The following is a 25,269-nucleotide window of genomic DNA, read 5'->3' as shown; positions in this document are numbered from 1 at the left end:
TCTGAAATTATCCAGTCAAATGCAGAACTAACCTATGACGACTGAAATGTAAGTCGTCTAGGTTCTTTGGAAAATTTTTTGAAACCAAACAATAGTAGACGACTTAACTTTCAGTCGTCTCAGGTTACAAATTTCAAAGTCAATTACAAAAATAACCTCTGCGTTGACCAGATGACTTCCAGGTAAGTCGTCTACAGCCAGACGACTTCCAGGTAAGTCGTCTACAGCCAGACGACTTCCCAAGTAAGTCGTCTGACGAACAGATCTGGAAAAAAACTCGATGTCATACTTTAAATTGGTGAGATAAGTTCCTTAACATACATAAGGCTTCTCCAAGCACACAAAATCACAAACGAAAGTCACCCACCCAGAATCGTTAGCTTCTATGACTCTATGAACCATAAAAAATTTAGAATCAAAATCTTGGGTTTTTTTAGCTCATTGTGGAGAGAAAGTGGGAGATATGTTGTGTTTAGTTCACAAGAATGGAAAAAGAAGAAGGGTCAATCGATTTTGGGAGCATTAAGAGCTTCAAATTGGTTGTTCATGGTGGTTGTGGTATCGATGACAATGACAATCTTGTAATTACTTGAAGATGATGAGGGTGAGAGAGTAAAGATGTCATTTTCGAAAAAAAATAAAAATAAAAAAATTGATGGCATTTTCGTAAATTATATGAACTTGTGGGGTGAATAGGGCAAAACCAATTTTCAAGAAAAAGGGAGGTTAGTTTTGTGTTTGACTTTAAGTTGTAGGTCAATTTTGCAAAAAGCCCATAATAATACTATATTATTAATTATGAAATCAATCGCTGCATTAATTTAAAAAATATTTTAAAATTTTATTAAGATTTTGTTAGGTTTTTTGAACCTATTTTGTTATAAGTAAGAATAAAATTTAAATTTACAGTTAAAATTTATTTACTAATATCTATATAATTTATAAGATTTTTTAGAAGTTATATATTAAATAGATTAACTTAAATAGTCAAATAGATGTAATTGATGAAATAGACCTAGTATGAATTTTATGGTATTTCTTTTAATAAATAAGATATATAATATAATTACAAAATTTGAAAAATAGCATACCCTTTTATTTTATTTTATTTTATAATAAAATTTTATTTAAATTAATGTATAATAGTATATATTATTTGTTACAAAATTAATCAATGGTATTAATTTATATAAAATATTTTAAATTTTTAGAAAGATTTTGTTAGATTTTTTCTCAATATTTTGTTATAATAAAAAATAAAATTTAAATTTACAGTTAAAATTGATTTATTATTAATATCTTTATACATTGAATAGATTAATTTAAATAATTAAATAAATATAATTAATAAAATGGACCTAGTATAACTTTTTTATGATAGATAAAAATGGTACTTCTCTTTTAATGGAGAATAAGTGTCTATAATTTTTTTGTTTTATCATAATGGAGTAACTATAATCTCATTATCTTTTTATATTACATTCGTTTTTGAATGTTTTTTTTTTAATTATAGATTGCAATTAAGAAACAGTTAAAAAATTTGGAATTAAGTAGAATTTAAAAAGGTTGGGGGAGAGGGATAACTGATGAACATGGCAAATTAACAGTTTAAAAGTTCAAGAGCTCCAGTGTGGGTTTAGTTAGTTTGAAGGGTGTAGAAAAGTAAACCAGTTAACGGAACGAAGGGAGAGTAAGTAATATTTACCAAAAAGAATGTTAGGTAAATAATTTTATTTTGTTGGGTTTAGTCATTAGTGTCTTTTTTACTGATTCGAGCTATAAGTTTTTTTTTATGTGAGTTTAGCCAATATAATATTTCAGTTTTTAATAATAAAAATTAAACCTAGTAATTTTGTCTAAGATAATTGATAGATATAGCTTGCAAAGAAAGCAAAGTTTTTGATGTGAGTCCCTCATTCAGGTTTTCGGGTCGGGTTCATATTGGGTCTTATTGGAGTCCGGATCTTTCAGATCTTAAATATTTAGACCCCAGTAGGATAATTAGAATTTATCGGTTCGAGTTCAGTTCAGATGATGTCGGGTCCAGACTAGTTTGGATATATAGTTTGACCCAATAGGCTAATTAGAATTTGTCGGTTTGAGTTGGATCCAGGTCGGGTCCGACCCGGAAATATCCAAAATACAAAAAATACTTGAAAATATTTAAATATCCAAAAATATCCAAAATTTTATTCAAAATCAGACCCAAAGACATGAAAAATACGCGAAAATTTATTTGATTGCGCGAATTATATTTTTAAAAATCTAAAATTTTACCCAGAACCCAAAACTATACCTAAAAACCCAAACCCAAAATTTTAAAAGATATTCGTAATACTAAAAAATACTGAAACAACCATATATCCTAATATATAGTAGAAGTTTTGGGATATCCATCGAGTCTCTGGTTCGGGTCGGATTAGGTCTAATATCCGCGGGTTCTCCACGATAAAATCTATTAAGATAAAATGACATTATCTGTACCTGACCCAAACCGGTTTTTTGGATCTGTTTCGGTTTGAGTTCTTGGATCCGGGTAAAATGCGCAGGCTTATGAGAGCTAGCACTGATCCTGTTGGGCCGTCTGATTGGGCTGTGTAAAGTGTATTCCGGAAAGAGCCACGAAGTTGAAAGAATATCTCAAAAACGTCAAAATATTGCTCATTCCTTTCCCATCTTTTTGTTTTTGGGGTAATCAAAACCAGTAGACTAAAGGAAACCATTTTTGTTCTTCTTTCCCACCTTCATCCAGCTAAAACCCTCTATCCATCTCTCAGAGAAAATGGTGTCTGTTTCTTGCTCTTGTGCGGTTTCTAGCTTTCGCTCCGTAGAATATGGAGCTCCTTCCTTTTGTGCCGGAAGTCATGTGCGACTCACTACCGGTGCGCTTCAAAGCGGACAAGGTACGCCGTATAAGTTTTTCTATCTTCTTGATTATTTATTATGAAGGGTCTATCTATACTAAGTCTTGGTTTGATTGCTTGCAAATCCGAAGATTTTTGATGCAAGTAATTTTAATTGGGAAAATTAGATAAATTTTATTTGGCCTTGTTGTTGCTACTACACTTGGTAGGTTATTTCCTAAACTTGAAGAATAAAAGACCTCCCCGGTTCGCTGTTTCCGCTGTTGTGGATGATAAAAGTGTTGTAACCCCTAAAGAGAAGAAAGACGAAAGCGTGGTGGATGACCAGAAGATGGTCAAAGTTTGTGACAAGCTCATTGAGGTTTTCATGGTCGACAAGCCCTCACCATCTGATTGGCGAAGGCTGCTAGCTTTCAGCAAAGAATGGGATAGCATCCGTCCCCATTTCTACAAAAGGTGTCGGGATCGAGCTGATTCTGAGGATGATAACCCTGAGATGAAGCACAAGGTTCTCCGTCTTGCAAGAAAGCTAAAGGAGGTTGATGAAGACATTCAAAGGCACAATGAGCTTTTAAATGTCATCAAGACGACATCACCTGCTGACATTGGCCAACTTGTTTCCAGGCGACGTAAAGATTTCACTAACGAGTTTTTCGACCATTTGCACATTGTTGCCGAATCCTACTATGACAATCCGGATGAGCAGACTGGTAAACATTCCTTTTACTTGTTTGTTTTGGTTGAAACACTGTGTGCTGATTTTGTTATGTTTGTTTTCTTCTGAAAGCTCTTGCATCACTTGGGAAGTTGTGTATCGCGGCTGTGCAAGCTTATGACACTTCAACAGAAAGTATTGATGCACTAAACGCCGCGGAAATGAAGCTGCAAGACATAATCAATTCACCTTCTCTTGATGCTGCCTGCAGAAAGATTGACAGTTTGGCTGAGAAGAATCAGCTTGACTCGGCTTTGGTTCTTATGATCACAAAAGCTTGGTCTGCTGCAAAGGATTCCAACATGATGAAAGATGAGGTTACTAAATGGATGATTTTACATTTTTCTTGCATGAAATCTTCCAGCCTTGAGCCATCTGGTCTTTGTTTCCTGACAGGTGAAAGACATATTGTATCATTTGTACGTTACGGCCAGAGGGAATCTGCAGAGGCTTATGCCTAAAGAGGTGCGAATACTCAAGTATCTACTATCCATAGAGGATCCCGAGGAACAGATGAGCGCTCTACAAGACGCTTTTACCCCTGGGGAGGAGCTTGAAGGGACTGATGTAGACTACTTGTACACGTAAGGACAGAGAAAACTAAACTAGAACTGAGTTTTATATTATAGATATGGAATCTGAGGATGTTTCTGTGTAGGACGCCTGAGCATTTGCAGAGCTTGATAAAGACGGTGCTGGAGGCGTATCATTTCAGTAGAGAAGGGAGTTTAGTGAAGGAAGCCAAGGACCTTATGCATCCTGAGCTTATTGCCAAAATGGAACAACTCAAGCAGGTTGTTGAGAAGAAATATATGTGATTGAGATTTTAAAGATCCTAAGCTCTCTGTTGGTTTTTTAGTTTTTATTGTCTTGTATATGTATATTGTGTTTTACATTCTCCAGCTTTCACTACTTGTTCACAAATATTTGATACCACCTTAAGGCTAAAGACATGTGTAGGGAACGTTGAAGGTTTCCCTCCGCAGCTCTTAATTTTGATCTATCTTTGGGATTTAAAGTTTGTCTTGCTTAATACGGTATTTTATACTTCCCCTATTTCACCATATAATTAGTTTGAGCAAAAGAGTTTTGTTTTAAAATATAAGTATTTTAACATTTCAATGCACTTTTGTATTTATTGATTATATAAACTCTTTTTATAACTGGTTGTAGTTATATATTAAATGAAGTTTTTAACAAGTAACCAGTTTTCAACATTGATGCTTTTAAGTAAAATTACCTACAATTTGCCATTGAGAAAAGGTAATAGAAATCACAGTAGCGAGCAAAGGTGCATGTGGCCTAATGGATAAGGTGTTTGACTTCTTATCAAACGACTTGTATACTACCCCGTACTACATACGGGAAAATAATTATTAATTTATTATGTTAAAAATAGTATGATTTGTAGAAAAATCTATTGTCAGATGTTAATTCCCATGTATAATATTTGTAGATAATGCTTGAGTTCTATAATAATCACATTTGAGAATTTTCTTCATTAAGAGCTAGTTTTCTTTTATCTATAAATTAATAACAAAGCCCTTCATTTAGTTCAATTTAATTGTGTAACCATAAAAATCAATTTTGATTTTACATGAAATTTAATTTGAACAATTAATTAAAGGATTGTTTGGATGAAAATATGATATTTTAACTATGCTGTAGAATAAATACTAAGAAGAATATTACATAATTTAGGTATTATAATTAATTGACCAATATACAATATAATATTATAGATGTAAACAGAATAGCCTCGACCAGTACATGCTTATATATATAAACTACCCATGATATTTGTCATTATATTAAATACTATTGAAAATTTATCAATCTTAAGAGTTTTCAGCATTGTTTGATAGTTAAAGAGCAAAGAGAGAAAATAAGAACAAAAATATTAATCAAGGTTTAGCATCTGACCTATTAATCAAATCACGGGCAGCACGTGGGTTGAGATCTCTTGGTAAATTGGAGTCCATCTTCTCATCAATTCTTCATAAACTCTAATCAACTTTAATCGGAACATAACTCTAAAACCAAAAAAGAGATGAAATGGTGTTGCCAGCTTCTTCACCTTCGGTCGTAGTGGAGCCATTTTGGTTTGAGGAAGAACCATTCCTTTGCAAGAAAAGTAAAAATATAGAAAAAATCAAAATTACACAACAAAAAATAATCTAATGTTGAGAATAAAAAAAAGATTCGGTACTAACTCATTTCCTAAACAAAAATAAACTGGTTGGCACCACCAACCAATGGAAACCAAGGTATTTCCCAAAGCCATCTATAACTTTCACTTTTTTTTTTTAAATGACCGTTCTACTGCTTCAAAATCTTTACAGTTCCCATAAGATTGAAGATTCATCTTTCTCAAAGAAAACAAATATGAACATCTTTCTCAGAGAAAACAAATATGAACATCAGCTGCTATGTTTTCGTGGAATAAATTAAACTATTTGTAGAAGTTGATGTAGTGTATAAGAAGAAGGTGGAGATAGTGGCTGAAACGGTTGATAGTCTTGAGACAACTAAAACGATTTTTGCTTTCTTTTTGTTTTTATCGTCACTTTATTTTTGATCCAAATGCAAATAAACTGCTTGTATCAGAATTATTTATTTAATTTAGCATTTTTTTATAAAAGAAATTGAACAATAAACAAGTGGCAGAATCTGATTGGTCAGGCGACTTGCGCTTTAGTATATAGGGGATTATGCGATCAAGTTGCACCGCGCATGTGTTAATTTGTTTCTTTTAAATTTGACCAACTTTAACAGTTTTTTTGTCAAATAACAATAATCACTACCTTCTATGAGCGGAAAAATATCAGTTTGGTTGTACGAAGAGGCTATACAACCCTACATAGATTCTTTCTCATTGTTTTCCTTTTTCAATAAAATTATTGATTACAGATTTTAGTTTCCACAGTTTTAAAAAAATTGGATAAGAAAAAGATAAATATTATGGGGACAATTTAACTGAAAACATACTTATGGCTTCAAAAAGTATTTAAACAGACGGGTGAAAAACGACCAAATGGTACTCGGCTTTCTGGATGGAAAAAATACTAATGGCATAGAAATATTCTTCAACAAAGACTATGTGTTGTTTTTTATAACGCTCATACCGCCCATGGTTAATGGACCATCCACGTCTGCTTTCTCGGTCCGTGAGCTTCTTCCCATCCGACTGGCAGTGCGTTAATTTTTCTATGTCCCGAAAGTTTTGTTTACTAACCCTACAATCACTACCCGACCTTTCTCCGTGTTTTGGCCTCACTCGCACGATATCACGAAATACTTTGATAGGTCACTCATCTTTTCACTACTCCAGGCCAAACACGCTTAACTTCGGAATTCTAAATGGACGTGTGACGGAAAAAATAAGTTATCTTTGGTGACATAGATAGCACAATCAATTCTCTTAAGCCTTTCCATATACCACAAACCGGGATGTTACAATTCACCCCATCTCAAAGAACGTAACGTTCTCGTTGCTCCCCATGAAAAAGTCTCAAGAAACCTCTCGGATCAGAATCAAGAAGGCTAACCAGCTCTGATACCACTTATAACGCCCCGACCACCCGCAACTAATATACCACCCATACCCGCTCTCTCGCCCCGTGGGTCCCATCCCATCCAACGGATGGTGCGTTAATTTTTCTAAGGCCCAAAAGTCTTGTTTACTAACACTACAATCACCATCCAACCTTTCCCCGTTTTTGTCTCACTCGCACGATATCACGATATCACGAACCACTTTTCAATAGGTCACCCATCCTTGCACTACTCGAGCTCAAACACGCTTAACTCTGGAGTTCTAAATGGATGTGTGACGAAAAATGTAAGTCAATTTTGGTGATATAAGTAGCTAAATCAATTCTCTTAAGCCTTTCCATATACCACAAACCGGGATGTTACAGTTTTATACATGTTATAAAGACTAACGGCTCTTTTAAGGCAACACGATAAAAAAAAGTCTGACTCAATTGCTCAATCAAATATCAGCCAGATCTAAATTGATCTGAGAAAAAGTGAATCCAACAGGTATGTGAGATCAGAAACTCAGAGAGATTCGTAAGGAGTTATCAAAAGAAGTTGGAAAATAACAATAAAACCGACACACACAGTAATAAAAAAGCGCAAGAATAGAGAGAAGGTCAAACCTTTTCAATTTCCCTTAAGTAAAAGAATATAGTGGGACAAGAAGATAAAAGATGAAATATAAAAAAGTACGTGAAAAAAAACATAAAACTGCCCTGCAGTGTTAATAACTCTTTTATTACATCCCAAGACACATTGTTATACTGAGACACTTTTTTCAACTTTCTCTCTTCTTTTTCGTTAGATCCCAAACATAAAGAAACTAACTAGATTTCTCTTTGGCGGGATTAGCTCCCAACCATTGATCTTATTTTAGCTCCAACGCTCCAGATTTAATCTGGCAGATCTGGAAAAGACACATATTTTCCATTTAACAACAACTATTGGATCAATCTTCTCTCCTATTTTTAACGGTCCAGATCAACAACTTTCTCTTCTATTATCCTCTTTCATCTACCCACTACAGCGTCGATTTTTTTTTTGTGTTCATCAATGGAAAAAAACTGAAACTTTGCTAATTATTCTAAATTTATCAATCCTAGTTTGTGTGGTAATCTTGTTTAACAATTTTTGTTTCCTGTAATCCCAACATCTTAACACTCGTTGAATAACAACCGTGAAACTTGTTGTAGGTATCTTCCATGGCAGATCTCTGGATGGTTGTCGCCGGTGAATGGAAGACGTCCGATGATGGCAACTGGACATTCTCAATCGACAAACAGCAAATGTCCAGGATCATTACTCTCCGACCATGATCGTTACTCTCCTTTCAACCCGGCCCGCTGCACCTCGCACACCTGTACTTCATTTATCACTCTGTCCATCTGTACAACACGCTTATATGTACGCATGCACTAAATGATTAAAAGGCAACACTCGAGGCCATCAGACTATCAAATTATAAAAATGTTTATGCCTATAGATTTCTCATCAGTGATCAAAACTGTACCGCTTTAGCTCTTTGTTCACCACAGCGCCACACCAATTACAACCGTCTATCCATATGTACAACCATGGTTCTTTATCCGTATGTTGACATTACCGTATAAAATAAAGAACACATAACCATACTTCGATCGTATTCAAGCACCCACAATTCTAATGTAGCATGTATACTTCTAGGCGTGTCCATATGTACAACTTTATTTCATTCTCTGCATGTACAAAGTGCACAAACCACTATCATACACATGGACTTCGCTTGGAAAAATATTCATGTTCTGTGATGCTCAATACCTTCTTTATCCCGCAATTATGATGTTTCAAACCCCCAGCTTTGGATTTTAAAAATCCATGGCATGTATACTTTCTCTGCTTCACTATGTGTACAACTATCCCGCATTATCCGCATGTACACATCTTATAAACAAACATCATACACTAGCTGGATCCAACATTGAAATGTTCAGGAATAAAAATTATCAAATTGCTTAAAATTTGCTAAAAGATTAAAATACCCAATACATGCATACATTAGTTGGATCCAACATGGTAATATTAGGAATAAAAACATCATTCTTACAACCATGTTCCGTACATATCATACAAGCAAACTGCAAAAATCAAACCTCACACCAGCCGATTATCAACTAATTCATGCTCACACTTCGGCTCACCTGAATCACCGCCTCCTCACTCACATTTTTGGAATTTATGCCCTGCCTTCAATATCTCAACCATGTAACCCACTTTCCTATCGTGAATCTCAAAGTCAAACTCTCCCCACCCTGCCTCCTCATCCTCCCCGAGTTCCATCATTGGATGCACAATTAGCTGCAAAGACAACACAAGAAACATCAGAACTTTGCTACGAACCTCAGTATACCAATGCAACTAAAATAATTGTACACTTGTACACGAAAAAGACGCCCACAAATGTACACTTGTACACTAACAAACCATTGTACACATGTACAGGGACAAATCATTGTACATGTATACACTAACGAACAAATGTACACATGTTTAAATGCCATTACGAAAACTTAAACTCAATCTTTGCACCTATCCAACACAAGAAACATACAAATGCAACTAAAATAAATGTACACATGTATGCATCAACTACATACCCAGCTTCAAACTCTCCCGTTACGTAGCCAAATTCAGCCAGCGAGAACCTCATCGGCTGGCCTCCAAAAACAGGCCAAAATTCAAACCTCTTCTTTGTTACAACCTGCATTGTCAGCATCTCATGCACTACCTTCGCTGAGAAATCACATCCCCTTACTGGCAACCTGAATAAGTGTCCAAAGCACGACCCCAGTAGCTGTTTCATCTCGTCAGTTCCTTTAAGCACACTCCTCACTAGAAGCAGGTACTCAAGCGATGAGTTACAGTTGTGCTGTTTGCTCGGATAACGATCTCTCGCGAACAAACGCGGCAGTAACCTCTCGTACACAGCTCCCTCCTCTGTTTGCGCCATCTTTGTAACACACACATACCCAAAATAAATTAAATCTTTTCGATCTCCCAAAACAGAACACACACCCCCAAATCGGAACCCTAATCCACCAAATCGGAACCCGATCAGCAGACATATACAACCCCACCCCAAATTCGAAAACCTAGCCGCAAAACCCGAATTTGGAACTGTCTGAGATTGAATCGAAATCGGAACCCAAAATCGAAACCCTAGCCGAAAAAAATAATCTACAACCCTACCCCCAAATCTACCTTTATCTTTTCTCTTAACAGCTCGCTTTTTTCGCGATGACATCTTCTTCTCCATCAGCCTCCGTCACTACGTCATCTGCAGGAAATCTCTTTCGTCGCTCTCTCCACCGGAACCTCTCTGTATTTTACCGAAACCGAAGGAAAATAAATTAACCCATGACGATAAAAAACCTTGACTTCGATAAATAAAAAAAAAAAGTAAAAAACCAAGTATTAGCTTCAATTTTGCGTCCACACCTACAAACCAACCCAATTTCAAATTTCAAATTTTCTAACCAGCCCAACGAAAAATTCAATGGCAAATTACCTAAATACCCACTATTAGTTAGCTTTTCAGAGACCAAAAGAGTATTCAACCAATACAAAGTACCTCAGTAGCAACTTGTGTTCTCATGTGTAATAAAAAGATAAAATGTGTCTATTTATGTTAATAACTCATAAAAGATTTATATATCCACACGAAAACCGAAAAAAATGATTGCTCATGCCAAATCAATTTACTTTCCACAAAGGTAAAAATCAAATCTCTTGATTGCTCTCAATCACACATCAAGCTAAGTCAGGAATTAAATCGAAGGATCAGAATCATAAACCCAGTTTCTAAATCATAAACCGCCAGTCACATATATGCTACCAACACCAGAATCAATTCCCAACCTGGCTAGCAATCTGAAACAGGACGGGTCTGAGGACTATTGTTAGAGGTTGACTTCACATGTCTCTAAAATAGTTTTGAAGATCCGGTCCAATATTTCAAAAGCCCACCAGGACGATGCCAAACCCAAGAGAACAAAGACCCATCATAAGTCTAAAAAGAATTAACGCCACTTTAATGACGTAAAAAATGTAAAAAGAATCGAATCAGAGTAATAAAAATGTTTTAATGGTGGCAAATTCATACCGGAGATCAAGCTTCCATTACAAATCCCAAATTTTCCGTTGTGACTCTCTTTGTCGTATAACATTGGCTAAATTCCAGTTTAAATCTATAGATATCCATCTATTAAGAATCAAATATACTTATTCTTTGATAAGGAATATATATTGAAACTGCTAATTTTCATGACTCTAAAAACATCGCCATACAACAAAGAAATTACTTCAGTAAAGAACCAATAAAATATCATTAATTACCTTTGCGGTTGCTTCACTATGACAAAATTGTAATTTTGATTATGAAACCAAAATTGAGATTATCCATTTTCTTCCGTCTCCATGACAATTATATCCCATGGTGGTTTCCATGGCATTTGTTTCCAAAGAAAAGCGGTTACAATGAGTTCCTTACCACTTGATCTAAATTCAACAGAACTAGATCGGTCGTTTTGTCATCGAGCATGGTCACATATTCCATGCCGGAGATTGCACAAACGAATTGTAAAGAAGACAACGTAACTTTCAATCCCTAGTATACAAATTTCTTTACAAAAAGAAAGAAGAACAAATGCCACATAAGCATCGAAGTTTTGGTCATGGCTTGATCAGAATTAGGGCTTGAGCAAACGAAAAGGTACAATCGCACTCACAATCGCCATAACCGTTTGGATAGAGGTTCGATCGCTGTCTCATATTTGGTCTCCAATTTAGTACCTTATCTAATTTTTTTTTTTTTGAAGCTTGATCAAAAAGTGTGCAATCAAATTACAAGACACACATATATATATATAATTACCCTAATTTACAGGATATAACTCAAAAAATGCCCCGCGGAGAAAACCAAACAAAGCAGTTTGGTAGAATTTTTCTTCATTTCAATTCAAATCTGAGAAGCAGCAGGCATCTCATACTGCAAAGCAAATGCTTCAACTCGGTTTCTAAGATCACATATGTCTTTGTTAGAGCATAGACTCTTCACAAACTCCTTGTGTGACTTGCCATGTTCTCTCTGCAACGCACTCGTTATCTGAGCTGCTTTCATCAGAAAATCCGCTATTGTCTCGAAATCAGACTCTACACAGCCTCGAGTTGTCATCGCCGGTGTCCCTTATTGGTTAAAAACCCTCAAGTTTAGGCAAAGAAGCGATATATTAATGAATAAGAATGTGAAATGCAAAATAAACCCGTGAGCGTACCTATCCTTACACCTCCAGGAGATATTGTACCATTGTCACCAAATATAGCAGTCTTGTTCAAGGTTATATGGCACATCTCACAGACCTTTTCGTAGACTTTCCCTGCAAATCAGCCGCATAAAAAGAAAAATCAGACAAAACTCTAACATTAGGATCAGTGAGAGTGGTAAGGTTGAGTGACTTCTCGTAAGGTACCAGTTAAGCCCAAAGGAGTGAGATCCCAGAGCAACAAATGGTTGTCTGTGCCACCTGTAACCAGTCTGCATTTTCTTCTAAGCAGAGCTGATGCTAAAGCTTGAGCATTTTTCTTCATCTGTTGTACGTAAGCTTTGTACTCTGGAGTAGCCACTTGTTTCAAGGCAATGGCGAGAGCTGCGATATGGTTGTTGTGAGGACCTCCTTGTAGCGAGGGAAAAACAGCAAAGTTGATCTTCTCCTCTAAATCATAGTGCGTGGAACTGTCGCAATGACTGGCGTGATGGGCTTGCTTTCTTATCTTTGGTCCTCTCCTGTAGAAGATGATACCTCCTCTGGGACCACGTAGACCTTTGTGGGTAGTGGAGGTAACGATGTCACAGTGATCAAATGGATTAGAACATTCCTGTTGATGACAAACAAAAGTGAGAAATAAATTGTACTGGATTAGTTTCAAACGATATCCACACCAACATCCAATTATAAAGCTTCTAACTAGTATTCATTCAAACCTATTACAAAAGAGGACTTTGATTAGAAAGTAGTCAACCATCTAAAGCTATTGAACCACGGAGTTACTTAGTCCCACTCAATAATACTTTGAGTTACGATTCAAGTGCTAGGCAATCAAATCTAAAACCTAAGAGCTAATTAAAAACAAAAAAACAAAAGAAAGAAGAAGAAGATTCAAACCTTAGTGGCCACAAGACCGCTAATATGAGCCATATCACACATCAAAACAGCTCCACACTTGTCAGCAATTTGTCTAACCCTTGAAAAATCCCAGTCCCTAGGGTAGGAGCTGCCTCCACAAATAAGAATCTTGGGGCGGTAATCAAGAGCCTTATCCTCAAGCTTATCGTAATCAATATACCCAGTCTGGGGATTGACTTTATAAGGAAAGCTCTCAAAGAAGATTGATGTAGCGGAGATCTTCTTGCCAGCTGGAGTACAATAGCCATGACTCATGTGGCCACCGGAAGGAGAATCAAGCCCCATGATCCGCTCGCCGGGAAGTAAAAGAGCGGTGTAGACTGCGAAATTGGCAGAGGTACAAGAATAGGGCTGAACATTAACACCCCATTTGTCGGGTTCAAGACCAAAGGCAGCAAGAGCTCTAGCGATGCAGAGATTCTCAATCTGGTCGATGTATTGATTCCCGGTGTAGTATCTGGCTCCAGGCATGCCTTCAGAGTATTTGTTGGTCAAGTGACTTCCCAACGCTTCCATGACAGCTCGACACACGAAGTTCTCGGAAGCAATCAGCTCGATTCCTTTGACTTGCCTTTGCTTCTCCTTCTCCATCATCTCGTGGATGTCTGGGTCCGCCAAATGAAGAGGCTGATCTCCCCAGGCACGCACAGCAGCACGTCTCGATTCAAGATCCGTGTCGCCGGCGATCGTTCTCCTCGGATGTTTTGATTGAGCTAGAAGAAGCGGACAGTCTCGTTGCCTTTTCAGACACATATGGTGACCTAAGATCCTGAAGTGCTCATCCTCCTTTTCATCTCCGTCTTTCTTTGGCTCCTCCACGGCGGCGACTTTCTGTTCCAGTAACTGCAACGGAATCGGCGGGAAAGTGACCGGCGATGATCGGAAACTGGGATCCACTTGTAGATTAATCGAATCGTCAGCAATCGGGATTCTCGGAGTCGGAGCCATTGATGATGATGATGCGTGCGAACAACCAATCCCTAATGAAACGTTAGAATCAGAACCACTCAAATCCATACAAATTGGAGATCTTTAATGGAGAAGACGAATATGTTTCGCGATTCGCTTTTTTGTTTTTTGTTTTCTGCTTTCTGTGGTTTGGTAAGAAAGAAACAAGGACGAAGAGCGAACAAATAAGGAAACGAGTTATATATTTTGAGGAGATTACCGGATACGCCTTTTCTGCGAAATATGAATCTGGACGCTTTCTCGGTGTGGCTAATAACTACGGTGACCGTGTTTACTGCTAATAGCCGGTAGCATTAGGATCATTAGTGCATCGTGTCAAATCTTTAATAGAGGCTTGGTGAAGACAATGGGTTTTCTAAAGTTCATCTAGCCCATAAAACAAGACAGATTCATTTTGACCGAAATGTAAACGTTTTTTCTTTGTTAAAAGAAAAAAAAAGTGGAAAGTAGGCCTGGGCGTTCGGTCCACCGTTCGGTTTCGGTTCGGTTGAATCGGTTTTTCGGACTTTCGGTTCATAGTGTACAAGTACCATTCGGTTTTTTCTATAATTCGGTATGGTTTCGGTTCGGAATCAACCGGTTTCGGATCGGTTCGGATGAAGCAGGCAAAATCCGCTACAAACCGATAACACTTTGGATCCGGTGCGGTTTCGGTTTGTAACAACCAAATTCAATCATAAATAACCAAACAAACCGAAATACACCAAACTAAACCGAACATCCGAAAATTTCATTGAAACAAAACGAGTTCAAACACACCAAAACCCAACTGAAAATTTTTAGACACAACAAAACAAGACAATTTGTGTCTAAACTTAAAACCAACATTCAAGCCGAAAGAAAGCGATCAAATTGCAAAAAAAAAAAACATAAACCTCAAACCGAAACAAAGAAACAAAGTGTTCACATAGCCATGATCTTCTTAAGCAGCAACAAAGCCTTAGTCTTCTTCTGGAACTATTGTGTCTCCACACTCTGCAAACACAAAGTTCAAAACCGATTACTAATTTAAAACTGAACATTCATATGATAAGAAAAGAAGATTGAAAGTATATGATATTATTACCTCTTTCAAGCATGTCCACTTCTTCAAGATCAGCTAGTATCTGAGCATTTGAAAGCACTCTTGACTCCATCTTTATGTCTTGCTTCAACCACTGCTTTGTGCACATTAAAACCTCCACCATGTAATGGGTGAGAGAGCTCCGGTGTGGTTCGAGAAGCCGACCAGATGTACTAAAGGCACTCTCTGAAGCAACTGACGAGACTTGTAAAGCCAAGACATCCCGAGCAACCGAAGACAAGATAGGATACTTAGCTGAGTTCTTTTTCCACCATGAGAGCACATCATACTCCATTCCAATCATCAGGTCAGGATGTTCCACAGACTCTTTGAGGTATGTTTCCAGCTCATCCTTCTTTTCTCTAACCCCTATTTCGTTGAGTTTCTGCTTGTACCTGACGTCCATTCGTTTATAACCCACACAGTCGTCCACAAGATCCATCCTTTCAATACATTGGTCTCTAGACTTACTTGAGTTGTTAGACTGGGAAGATTGGTCACTTGGATTAAGCGCGGCTCCAGCGGCTCCATGTCTTGAACTGTACTCTCTGAACAAACTCCTCAAGACACAAATCAAGGAGTCATACATCTCCTTATACTCAGTAGTCTCTAGCCCATATAACTCTTCAAAACACATCTTGGCAAGCTCCAACTTGTTGCTGGGGTCGAAAACAGTGGCCACAATTAACATCATGTTAATATTTTTCATACCATCCTAATACTTCTCAAACTTCTTGAGCATATCTGACGCCTTAGACCTCATCTCAGAATCAGGGCTGCTGGAGAGTTCTAATAGATTAGTCGCAATGGTTACAATCTCACCATAGCACTTATGTGAATTGAGTGAAGTTGAAGCCGAGACCACCAGTGTCGAGTTGTAGAAGATGATAAGAAATTGACATAACTTCTCAACAGCACTCCAATCCCTTTGCTGAGGAGGCCCGACCCTTGATGCTCCATTTTCAAACTCAGAGAAGTGATCATTGTAGAGCCTGTCTTCTGCTTCCATCTTATCGAAAGCCACCTTGAACTTTTGAGCTGTTGTCAACATTAGATAAGTTGAATTCCACCTTGTCTTCACATCCAACGGAAGACTTCCCCTTGTAATCTTACCGGAGTCAACTTTTAGCTCAAAAGATCTCAACTTGTTAGTATGTGATCTAACATAAGAGACAGCATTACGGATAGCAACTACACTCTGATCTATTTCAGCCATTCCATCTCTAACTATCAAGTTAATGATATGGGCACTGCATCTCATGTGTAAAAACTCTCCATCTAACACAAAAGCCTGATCAGAACCTAAAGCAAAACTACTCTGAAACTTCCTCAACGCTGAACTATTGGCAGTCGCATTATCAACAGTTATACAGAAAACATTTATGATTCCCCAGTCAGACAAGCACTCGAGTAGAACATTTGATATAGTCTGACCTTTGTGATCTGTGATGTGTTTGAACCCAATGATCAGCTTCTTCAACCGCCAAGAAGCATCAACATAGTGCACTGTGATGACCATGTAACTCGCACCTATATACAATAAACAGTAAGAACTCCATGATGTATAAACGAATAAAAAATGTGTATAAAGAATCAGAAAATGTGTAACAGATTACCTGTAGTTGGGGAGACCCAAATATCTGTTGTCAAAGATACTCGTTGATTGTTAGACAAGAACCATTTCTTGAGTGCTTCTTTCCTTTCCACATACATCTTGATAATGTCTTTAGTTCCAGTTCTTCTTGAATGAGGAGTGTATCCAAAGTTAACCTACAAACATAGAAGAGATAAGATATTAGTTACAATTTAACATGAACAAAAAATATAATTGACGGGCAAAGAACATGAGAAAAAAAACACAAGTACCTTGTTACAGAAATGTCTCCAAGCTACACTTTCAACAAATGACAACGGCAATTGTCCTAAGACAATCATCTGATTTGTGGCTTCTCTCAACTGAGCTTCAGTCAACTTTGCTTTCTTAAGTTTCCCTGCATCGTCAATGGTTGGCTGCTTATCTTCTTGTCCATCCGACCAAGCAAGATGACTCTTGCATTTCTCAAGATGGCTCTTAAGATTTGAGGTCCCTGAGCTTGTGAGACAGGAAAATGTGTTCTGGCAGTAGTTGCATACACACTTGTTTCGATCTTCCTTCGTTCTTGTGTAGTGTTCCCACACTTTGGACCTTGTTGGGAGAATGCGCTTCACATTGTTTGTCGCTCCACTCGCTCTCTCGGTTTCTTTTCTCTTGCCGGTAATACTATCCGGTGTTTGAATGTTGCCTGCATCATCCATGTTGTCGGTTTCTCGGTTAAAAGATGATGTAGAATCCATCTGCAAAACGAAATTAAGCAAAATATCAAAATCAATTAGAGTAGACACAAACACAAAAATCAATTAAGTAGACATGAAAAACCAAACACAAATTCATATGTTCCATAACGATTACGAACCATAATTATAATCGATTTGACTTAATTCACTAAGGAATCGAAAAAAGAGACAGACAATAATCAAAGAGAGACAATACCTGTGACTGGATTCTGGAATGCTTGGATGAAGAAGAAGAAGATGGAGAAGCTAACTGATTTATAGAGGCCAGTTTGAGCTTTTGAGTGATGATAATTAATTATCGAGAGAATTTTTTTTTGGGAATTAGGGTTCGTCGGCTCACGGGTACAAGAAACGAAGAGACTGTTTTCTTTCGCGTGTATAAGTGTAAATGAATGTATGTATACATGATACAGTTTTATAAATGCTCGGTATTGTTCGGTTACTTGTTTTGATTTCGGTTTTCAACCGAACCAGACCATAACCGAAATTCGTGGGCTACAAAATCCATTCGGTTTTTTGCTAAGGCCCGTTACCGGTCCAATACCGAGACTTCGGTTCGGGTTCCACTTTGGGCTTCGGTTACAGTATAAAACGCCCACGCCTAGTGGAAAAGATTAGATTGAATACAATTTTAATGCGTGACAGAAGAAACAAATACTACAAAACATCTAATGCAAGATTAACTTTTGATCTACTCAAACAAATTATCGAATCTGATCTGATTTTTAGTGGTGGAAATTTATCTATCCAGATTTATTGTATTTGCAGGAGTTTTGCTTTTTATTTATCAAGTTCGGAGATTGTTTTATTTTTCTTGAATTAAATCATTAAATGTAAAGTTCAACTATTTTTTAAAAATATGTTAGGTGTTTCAAAAATTAAAATTTGTCGTGAATAAGGTGAGAATGTATACTTAACTATTTATATTATAAGTACTAATTATTTATATATATATATATATATATATATATATATATGTGTGTAAAGAAGAAAAGACAACGAGTGAGAGAGATGACTAATTTGATTTTTGTATTAGTTATCTCCAGATCTCGACAACTCTAAGGTCTCTTTATACTGCACATACCGTAAGGAGGAGATTGGTTAGGGGCGTAGATGATCTATAAAAACCAAAATTAATTTAAAGTTATATGTCAACCAATCAATATATATATTTTTTTTTAGAAAACTACAGTAAAAATATCTCAGAAAAAAAAGATGTAGAGAGCTTTATTTCTAGAACAGAAAAATAGTGTTTTATAAATCTACAACAAAAATAGTCATAACAAATAAATATACAGCTAATATTCTAAAGCCAAAAAATAAAAACCACATCATTTACCAATCACCCCCTAATTCTTATCTTTAGCTTCTAACACTCCTTTTGATTGTCTATCTTGTACTCCCCCATTTCAAAATATTATATATTTTAGATTTTTCATACATTTTAATAAAACACATTAAACTGACATATTTTTTTGTGATTATCTTTTTTTTCATAATTTTAAGTCAATAAAAATTTAAAAAGTGCAATAAATTTTTTTAAAATTTGTAATTAATTAATAAAACATGCATTAAAAATATAAAAAATAGATATTTTTGAAACAAATGTTTTCTCTAGAATATGTAACTTTATGAAACGGAAAGAGTATTACGTATTGTCTCCTTAAAAACCTATTTCTGGAAAAATCCATTGGGATAAAAAAAGAGTGCAGTATGTAATTTCTCCTTGGGAATAATTGACATAGTTTTTTCTTCATGGATCACGCAAATGCCGCATTCTGATACATAGACTTGTTTTCGGTATATTGTAGTGGGAAGAGCCTTTGTAAATAACTCAGCCGGATTTTCGCATAACCTTACATACTTAATGTCCACTTTTTGATTTTTCTTGAATTTTTGTATTGCGAAAAAATCTTGGAGAGAGGTTCTTTATTTTGTCGCTTTTGATACCTTCTTTGAGTGAAGCGATACATGCCGAATTGTCTTCAAATATTTTTATTGATTCTTTCTTGGTAACTATTCTGCCTGCTTCTTGTATGTGATGACTCATTGGCCTAAGCCATACATATTCTTGACATGCTTCATGAAGCGCAATAGTTTATGCATGATTTGAAGAAGTCACAACCAAAGTTTGTTTCTGGAAACGATAAAAGATCGAGCTTAATGAAGATCTGATAAGTATCATGCATCTGCAAAACAAACCATACCAAACTCGGGTTTTCTAAAATAAATCAATCCTAAGTCAACTATACCTTAAAGATAACAAAATATTTGATTTATTACGTTCTGATGCCAGCGAGTAGGAGAAGAACTATATCTTGCAAGCAAGTTAGTATCAAACACAATATCAGGTCTAGTATAATTTGCAAGATATAAAAGCTCACCGATAGCACTCATATAAGATACTTCAGAACCTAATATTTTCTCATTATCTTCACAGGGCCTAAAAGATGTTTTCTCAACATGAAAAGATCTATTAACCATTGTAGTATTCAAAAGAGTCGCTTTGTCCATATAAAAGCGTTTCAATAACCTTTTCGTATAATTTGATTGATGAACAAATAACCTTCTCGGAAATGCTCTATTTGGAGCCTAAGACAACTTTGTCTTGCCGAGATTTTTCATTTCGATCTCTTTTTTTTATGAGTTAGTGCATCATCAATCTCTTTTTGAATTAAAATTATATTCACATCATCTGCATATACAACAATGATCACAAAGCCATATGACAATTCCTTAACAAAAACGCATGAACATATCGAATTATTCACATATCCTTTTCTCAATAGATATTTACTTAAGCCGATTGTACCACATGAGTCTGAATTGCTTTAATCTGTATAGTGATCGATATATGGTGCTTTTGACATCATAGTAAATATGTTTTCAAAGGTTTTTAAGTTCTTTATCGAGCCTGTCTAGTCGTTTACAAGTCATTTCAGATCTGGAGTAGGTTGGAGAGCCAAAGGAGGGTGCATGAAGAATTATGCCATAGTTGAAGAATTTCCCGCAGAGCAGCCAGGCGGAGCAGTGCAACGGTTGATCCCGCAGGGAGCAGCCGAGTGATTGTTATCGATATTTATGGAAACCTTCAAGATATTTCGGGATTTTCCCTAACCACCTTATCTATTCCTTTAAAATAGGGGCGCCTCTGATCTATCTATTTTTTTACGCGAGTTTTTGCAAGACAAATTTTACCTTTGGATTTGCTTTGTAAGGAAGACGACTCCATCTTTCTTATGATAGAGAATATTATCCTGAACCCTAGTTTATTTCTATTCAATCATAGTATGTATTATTCAGTATTCTTATATGCGTGTGCTTGTTCTATGACTGAGTAGTCGCTCATGTTAGCTTGGAGTGTTAGGGTTGCTAGATCGCAAGCTAGACACAAATAAGTATCAATTAATTGTCTTCATACCTAACTGATCTTAACGTTGCATTGAACTGATCACTTAATGCATGAATCTAGGTAGATCTAATCATTAACCGTGAATTAGATTACTTGACATGTTTCAATGAACATTGCATCCCTAATCAGTGAAAGTAGATATTAGGGTATCTTGTGAACAGATCAGGCCAGTTCCTTAATGTTTATCGGTACATCTCAGTCCAAACGAGAGTTTAGGTGCTGAGATCAACCGATAAAAGGATAAGCACCACGACAGTAGGCTGATGTACTTTACTACCTGAGTTCTAGATTTGAACTAAAGGAACTTGAATAGTTGTGTAGCTCACATCCTTGTAACCCATTTTTAACTAATTTACAAGATTACCCCTGACGAGTTTTAACCTAATTATATAAGCTTTGCCAACATGTTAGAGGCAAAGTGTGCTTTTTTTGTTTTACTATTTTCACAACAAAAGTTTTCTAAGATTAAGACTGGATCTCGTAAGAGGAAAAATCAATCTGATAATGAGGATGGGGCGAACAGAAAACAAATGGGTGTCGCGGGGGAGCACACAGCGGCTGCCTCCATTAGCGTTGACTCCCGGATGTTTAGGGTATTGGAGGGGTGGGTTGATGAGGTGTTGGCTGAGGTAGCTCGACTCCGTGATGTTTGTAAGAATCAGGAGGATTTGATATGTAGATTGAAGCTCTCGATGAAGGTGAAGGTTAACCTCCAAAAACGAAGGAGCAGTCGCAAAAGACGTAAGGTGGAGGCAGCAAACAAATGTTGTACCTCGGGAACCACACCTGGTACGGGTCATCTCAACCTTGAAGCTGGTGAAGAAGGGGCGATGGAAAGATAACCAAATACCTGACGCAGAGGTGTAAAAGGTGGGGTGTGGAAGTGGATAGCCTCTATGCCCCGATGATGTGGGGAGGCTGCCATTGGGTTGGGTTGTGGATCAGCCTCTGTGCATGGACGATAACCATCCTTGACCCAAATCCAGGATTGAATAGTATGGAAGAGGTTGAAGAGTTGATGGAGCGAGTAGCATGCATGTTGCCATACATTGCGAAGAAGGTTTGCCCACCAGAAGCTGTGGGCGAGCGCCTAGATATTCCATTCCATGTGACTAGGATGGATGAGCTGTATCAGAATGTCAAGAGTGGCGACTGCGGCCCGGTGTCCGTGAAGTTCTTGGAGATGCATGCGACTGGGAATCCGACCCCGATAATGTCCGGGCTAACTGATGAGATGGTGGACATTTTCAGGAAGCATTACGTGATGGATATCTACAAAGGAGGTGTGTTGCGTCTGTACTTGCAAAATTAGTGTTGGGCAAAGCTAATGTTTATGTATTTTAAGATTATGTTGCTTGTTTGAATGATATAACGTTTATGCGATGCAGAATGATGTTATAATTTGAACGTAATGGGTATGTACTGATTATATTTTTTGTTCTGGTTTGACGGCTTTCGATGTTATAATTTTAGGAATTCTGTCTTTGTTTGGTGGAAACCCGTGGAAAGTGCTACGAAGTTTGTGTTAAGACCTTCATGCAACTCGAACATAATTTTACATGCGTATTCTTGTACTTGTACATTTTTTTAGCTCGTATGTACGGAAAACGTTAGGTTGAGATATACATATTTGCAAGGTATGACCAGTATTAGTTTTACATACATTCCATGTGCGTGTTCGCCTCTGCCACATATCAGAAGCATGTTGTACGTAAGAGTAGTATACGAAGAATTCAGCATACGTTACGAAGTGATGTACATACTTGTTGATGTAGATACTTGTTGATGTGATTATTACGTACACGTTGCAATTACGGGCTTTTGACTTATATCTTGCGCATTAGCAGATTATGTACACATTACAGGTACATAGGTGTTTATGTTGTCGTGTACACATTAGTACACGAAGAATAGTGTAATCATGCATGTGTTCATTTTCTGGTGTACGCGTAGGAGTAAAGATTAGAAGTGTACGACGTACGCGGCAGATTAAAAATGCACACTAACTAAAGAGTACAATAGTCACTCTTGTACATATGTTTTGATTTACACAGTAGGGTAATTGATGGTGGACACGTCTTTCCTAGGGAGGACGGTGTACAAGGCTAAGTCAACCATGAACGATGCACGCTGGGTCAGGCATATTAGCTTAGGATGTACCCGATTGACACACAAGAAATGTACATCGTAAAGTGTAATGATGTACAACGCGGGCGTACGATGTACGCCGTTGAGTGTATGCGGCAGAGCAAATGAGGTACATGCTTTTTGTAGTGTACATAGTAGCTATCATACTTTACGAAGTGATGTACCACTTTGTTGATGTACATGGAAGTAATGTACATACTTGTTGTAGTGTACGTAGTAGTCATCATAATTTACGAAGTGATGTACGCTGTTGAGTGTATGCGGCAGGGAAAATGATGCCGGATACCGTACACGTTACAGGTACGGATTATGTTGAATTTATAAGTCGGGGTATGTCGTACACGTTACAGATACCAGGTATGTCGTAACTGTCGTACACGTTACACGTAACAGGTACGATGCACGCTGTTGTAGGGTACGTAGTATGCATCATACTTTACGATGTGATGTACATACTTGTTGATGTACATGGAAGTGATGATTCCGTACATGTTACAGGTACGGGGTATGTCGAACCTTGCACAATAGCACACGTAGGGTTATGATGTACACAATCGAGACAACTAAAATAATGTAGTCATTCGTGTACATATGTGCTGTTGCACAAGTAGGAGTAAATGATGAGTAGTGTACGACGTACGCGGCCGATTAAATAATGCATACCAATTAAAGAGTGCAACAGTTACTCTTGTTTATATGTTTTTATGTAGTCGCTATGGTAATTGATGATGTACACTGCTTTGCGAGAGAGGACGGTGTATAAGGCAAAGTCAACCATGAACGACACATGATGTTTCGGACACATGAGTTGAGGATGTACACGACGGGCGCACAATAGAGGTCGGGGTACAAGGAAAGTAAAGGTAATGATGTACAACGCGGGCGTATAATTTACGCTGGTGAGTGTATGCGGCAGCGCAAATGATGTACAATGTTGAGTGTACACCACAGTAGCTTGAAAGGGTGGTGGACAATAGGGCAAGGGTTAGTTTGTACATACAATTTAAGTGTACGCTATTAGTTCGCGGAAAACTGTTTTACATATTTGCAAGGTATGGCAAGTCTTAGTTGTACATACACTCAATGTGCTCTATACCTCTGCCACATATCGGAAGTATGTTGTACGGATGCGTAGTGTACGTGGTAACAGGGCGTACACAGTTGCTACTGTGGCGACGTAATGTTTGCATACACAATTGATGATGTAGACGTTTTAGTTATACACAGTTACGTACGTTATTAATGATGTACACATAATTGCTGTAGACATTAGGTGTTCTGATGTGCGAAATGGTGTGGACCTATTGTGCAGTATAAAAGCTTGTAGAAATTTGCTAGCCTTGAAAGTAGTAGTTGTGCATACAGGAAGTGTATGCTGTGTACGCTAGTATAATTTTAAATACTAAAGGGCTTTTGGACATAGTAATTATTATAAGGTGGACAATTGTCGCGTACATTTAGTGGGGTGCAGTTAAGAGTGAAACACCATTTGGTTGTTTCTACTCCGGGGTGCAAAGTGATTGCTAAAAACGAGTCAATGGTTTCCAAAAAACTAGCGAAATGCCCCACAGCAAAGTACATAATACTTGGTCCAAAAAAGAGGAAACAACAGAGAGAAAAGATGCCGTTGTGGTGAATACGCTATCCAAAAGAGAATGCTAGGGGATAAAGGATTCACCAGTCTTCAGATGGGCACATCACAGTTGGTCCTGTTGTGACCTGAATGGCCGCAGCGCCCGCACCTATTGATTTTAGTTTTCTTGGGAGCCTGCATATGCAAAGGATGGATGGTCAGTACATAACCATTTCTGTAAATTGCATTTATGATCGACTGGGTTGGTCAGAGATGAATTGTAACCTGTATTTCGCCTGTTGAGGGGATGCGTTTATCCTTAGGGCGGCCAGAGGGGCGGCGAGTGTTAGGAGGCTGCAAGTTGAGAGATAGGATGGCGGGTGGAATTGTGATCTCCCCAAAAGGGGCTTCCGGGTAGATGACACCGCAGTAC

General features: G+C 37.3%; 2 protein-coding genes across 2 annotated transcripts; one reads left to right on the top strand and one right to left on the bottom strand.

Moving 5' to 3' along the window:
- Window positions 1–2,639: 2,639 nt before the first annotated feature.
- LOC103848759 (uncharacterized protein At4g37920) lies at window positions 2,640–4,591 on the top strand. The gene is made up of 5 exons (XM_009125590.3): window positions 2,640–2,903; window positions 3,074–3,574; window positions 3,652–3,896; window positions 3,976–4,163; window positions 4,238–4,591. Exons 1-5 carry the CDS (start codon window positions 2,783–2,785, stop codon window positions 4,395–4,397), a joined length of 1,215 nt encoding a protein of 404 aa, XP_009123838.1. The 5' UTR covers window positions 2,640–2,782; the 3' UTR covers window positions 4,398–4,591.
- Window positions 4,592–11,969: 7,378 nt separating this feature from the next.
- On the bottom strand, window positions 11,970–14,501 carry LOC103833575 (serine hydroxymethyltransferase 7). The gene is made up of 4 exons (XM_009109655.3): window positions 13,317–14,501; window positions 12,624–13,029; window positions 12,429–12,530; window positions 11,970–12,339 (listed from the first exon to the last, which is right to left on the bottom strand). The coding sequence occupies exons 1-4, from the start codon at window positions 14,352–14,354 to the stop codon at window positions 12,113–12,115; spliced, it is 1,773 nt and encodes a 590-aa protein (XP_009107903.1). The 5' UTR covers window positions 14,355–14,501; the 3' UTR covers window positions 11,970–12,112.
- Window positions 14,502–25,269: the final 10,768 nt, after the last annotated feature.

The sequence above is a fragment of the Brassica rapa genome, chromosome A08, assembly GCF_000309985.2.
Source record: "Brassica rapa cultivar Chiifu-401-42 chromosome A08, CAAS_Brap_v3.01, whole genome shotgun sequence".
Taxonomy (NCBI): domain Eukaryota; kingdom Viridiplantae; phylum Streptophyta; class Magnoliopsida; order Brassicales; family Brassicaceae; genus Brassica; species Brassica rapa.
The sequence above is the reverse complement of the archived record's forward strand: the minus strand, read 5'-3'. Positions and strand labels throughout refer to the sequence as shown.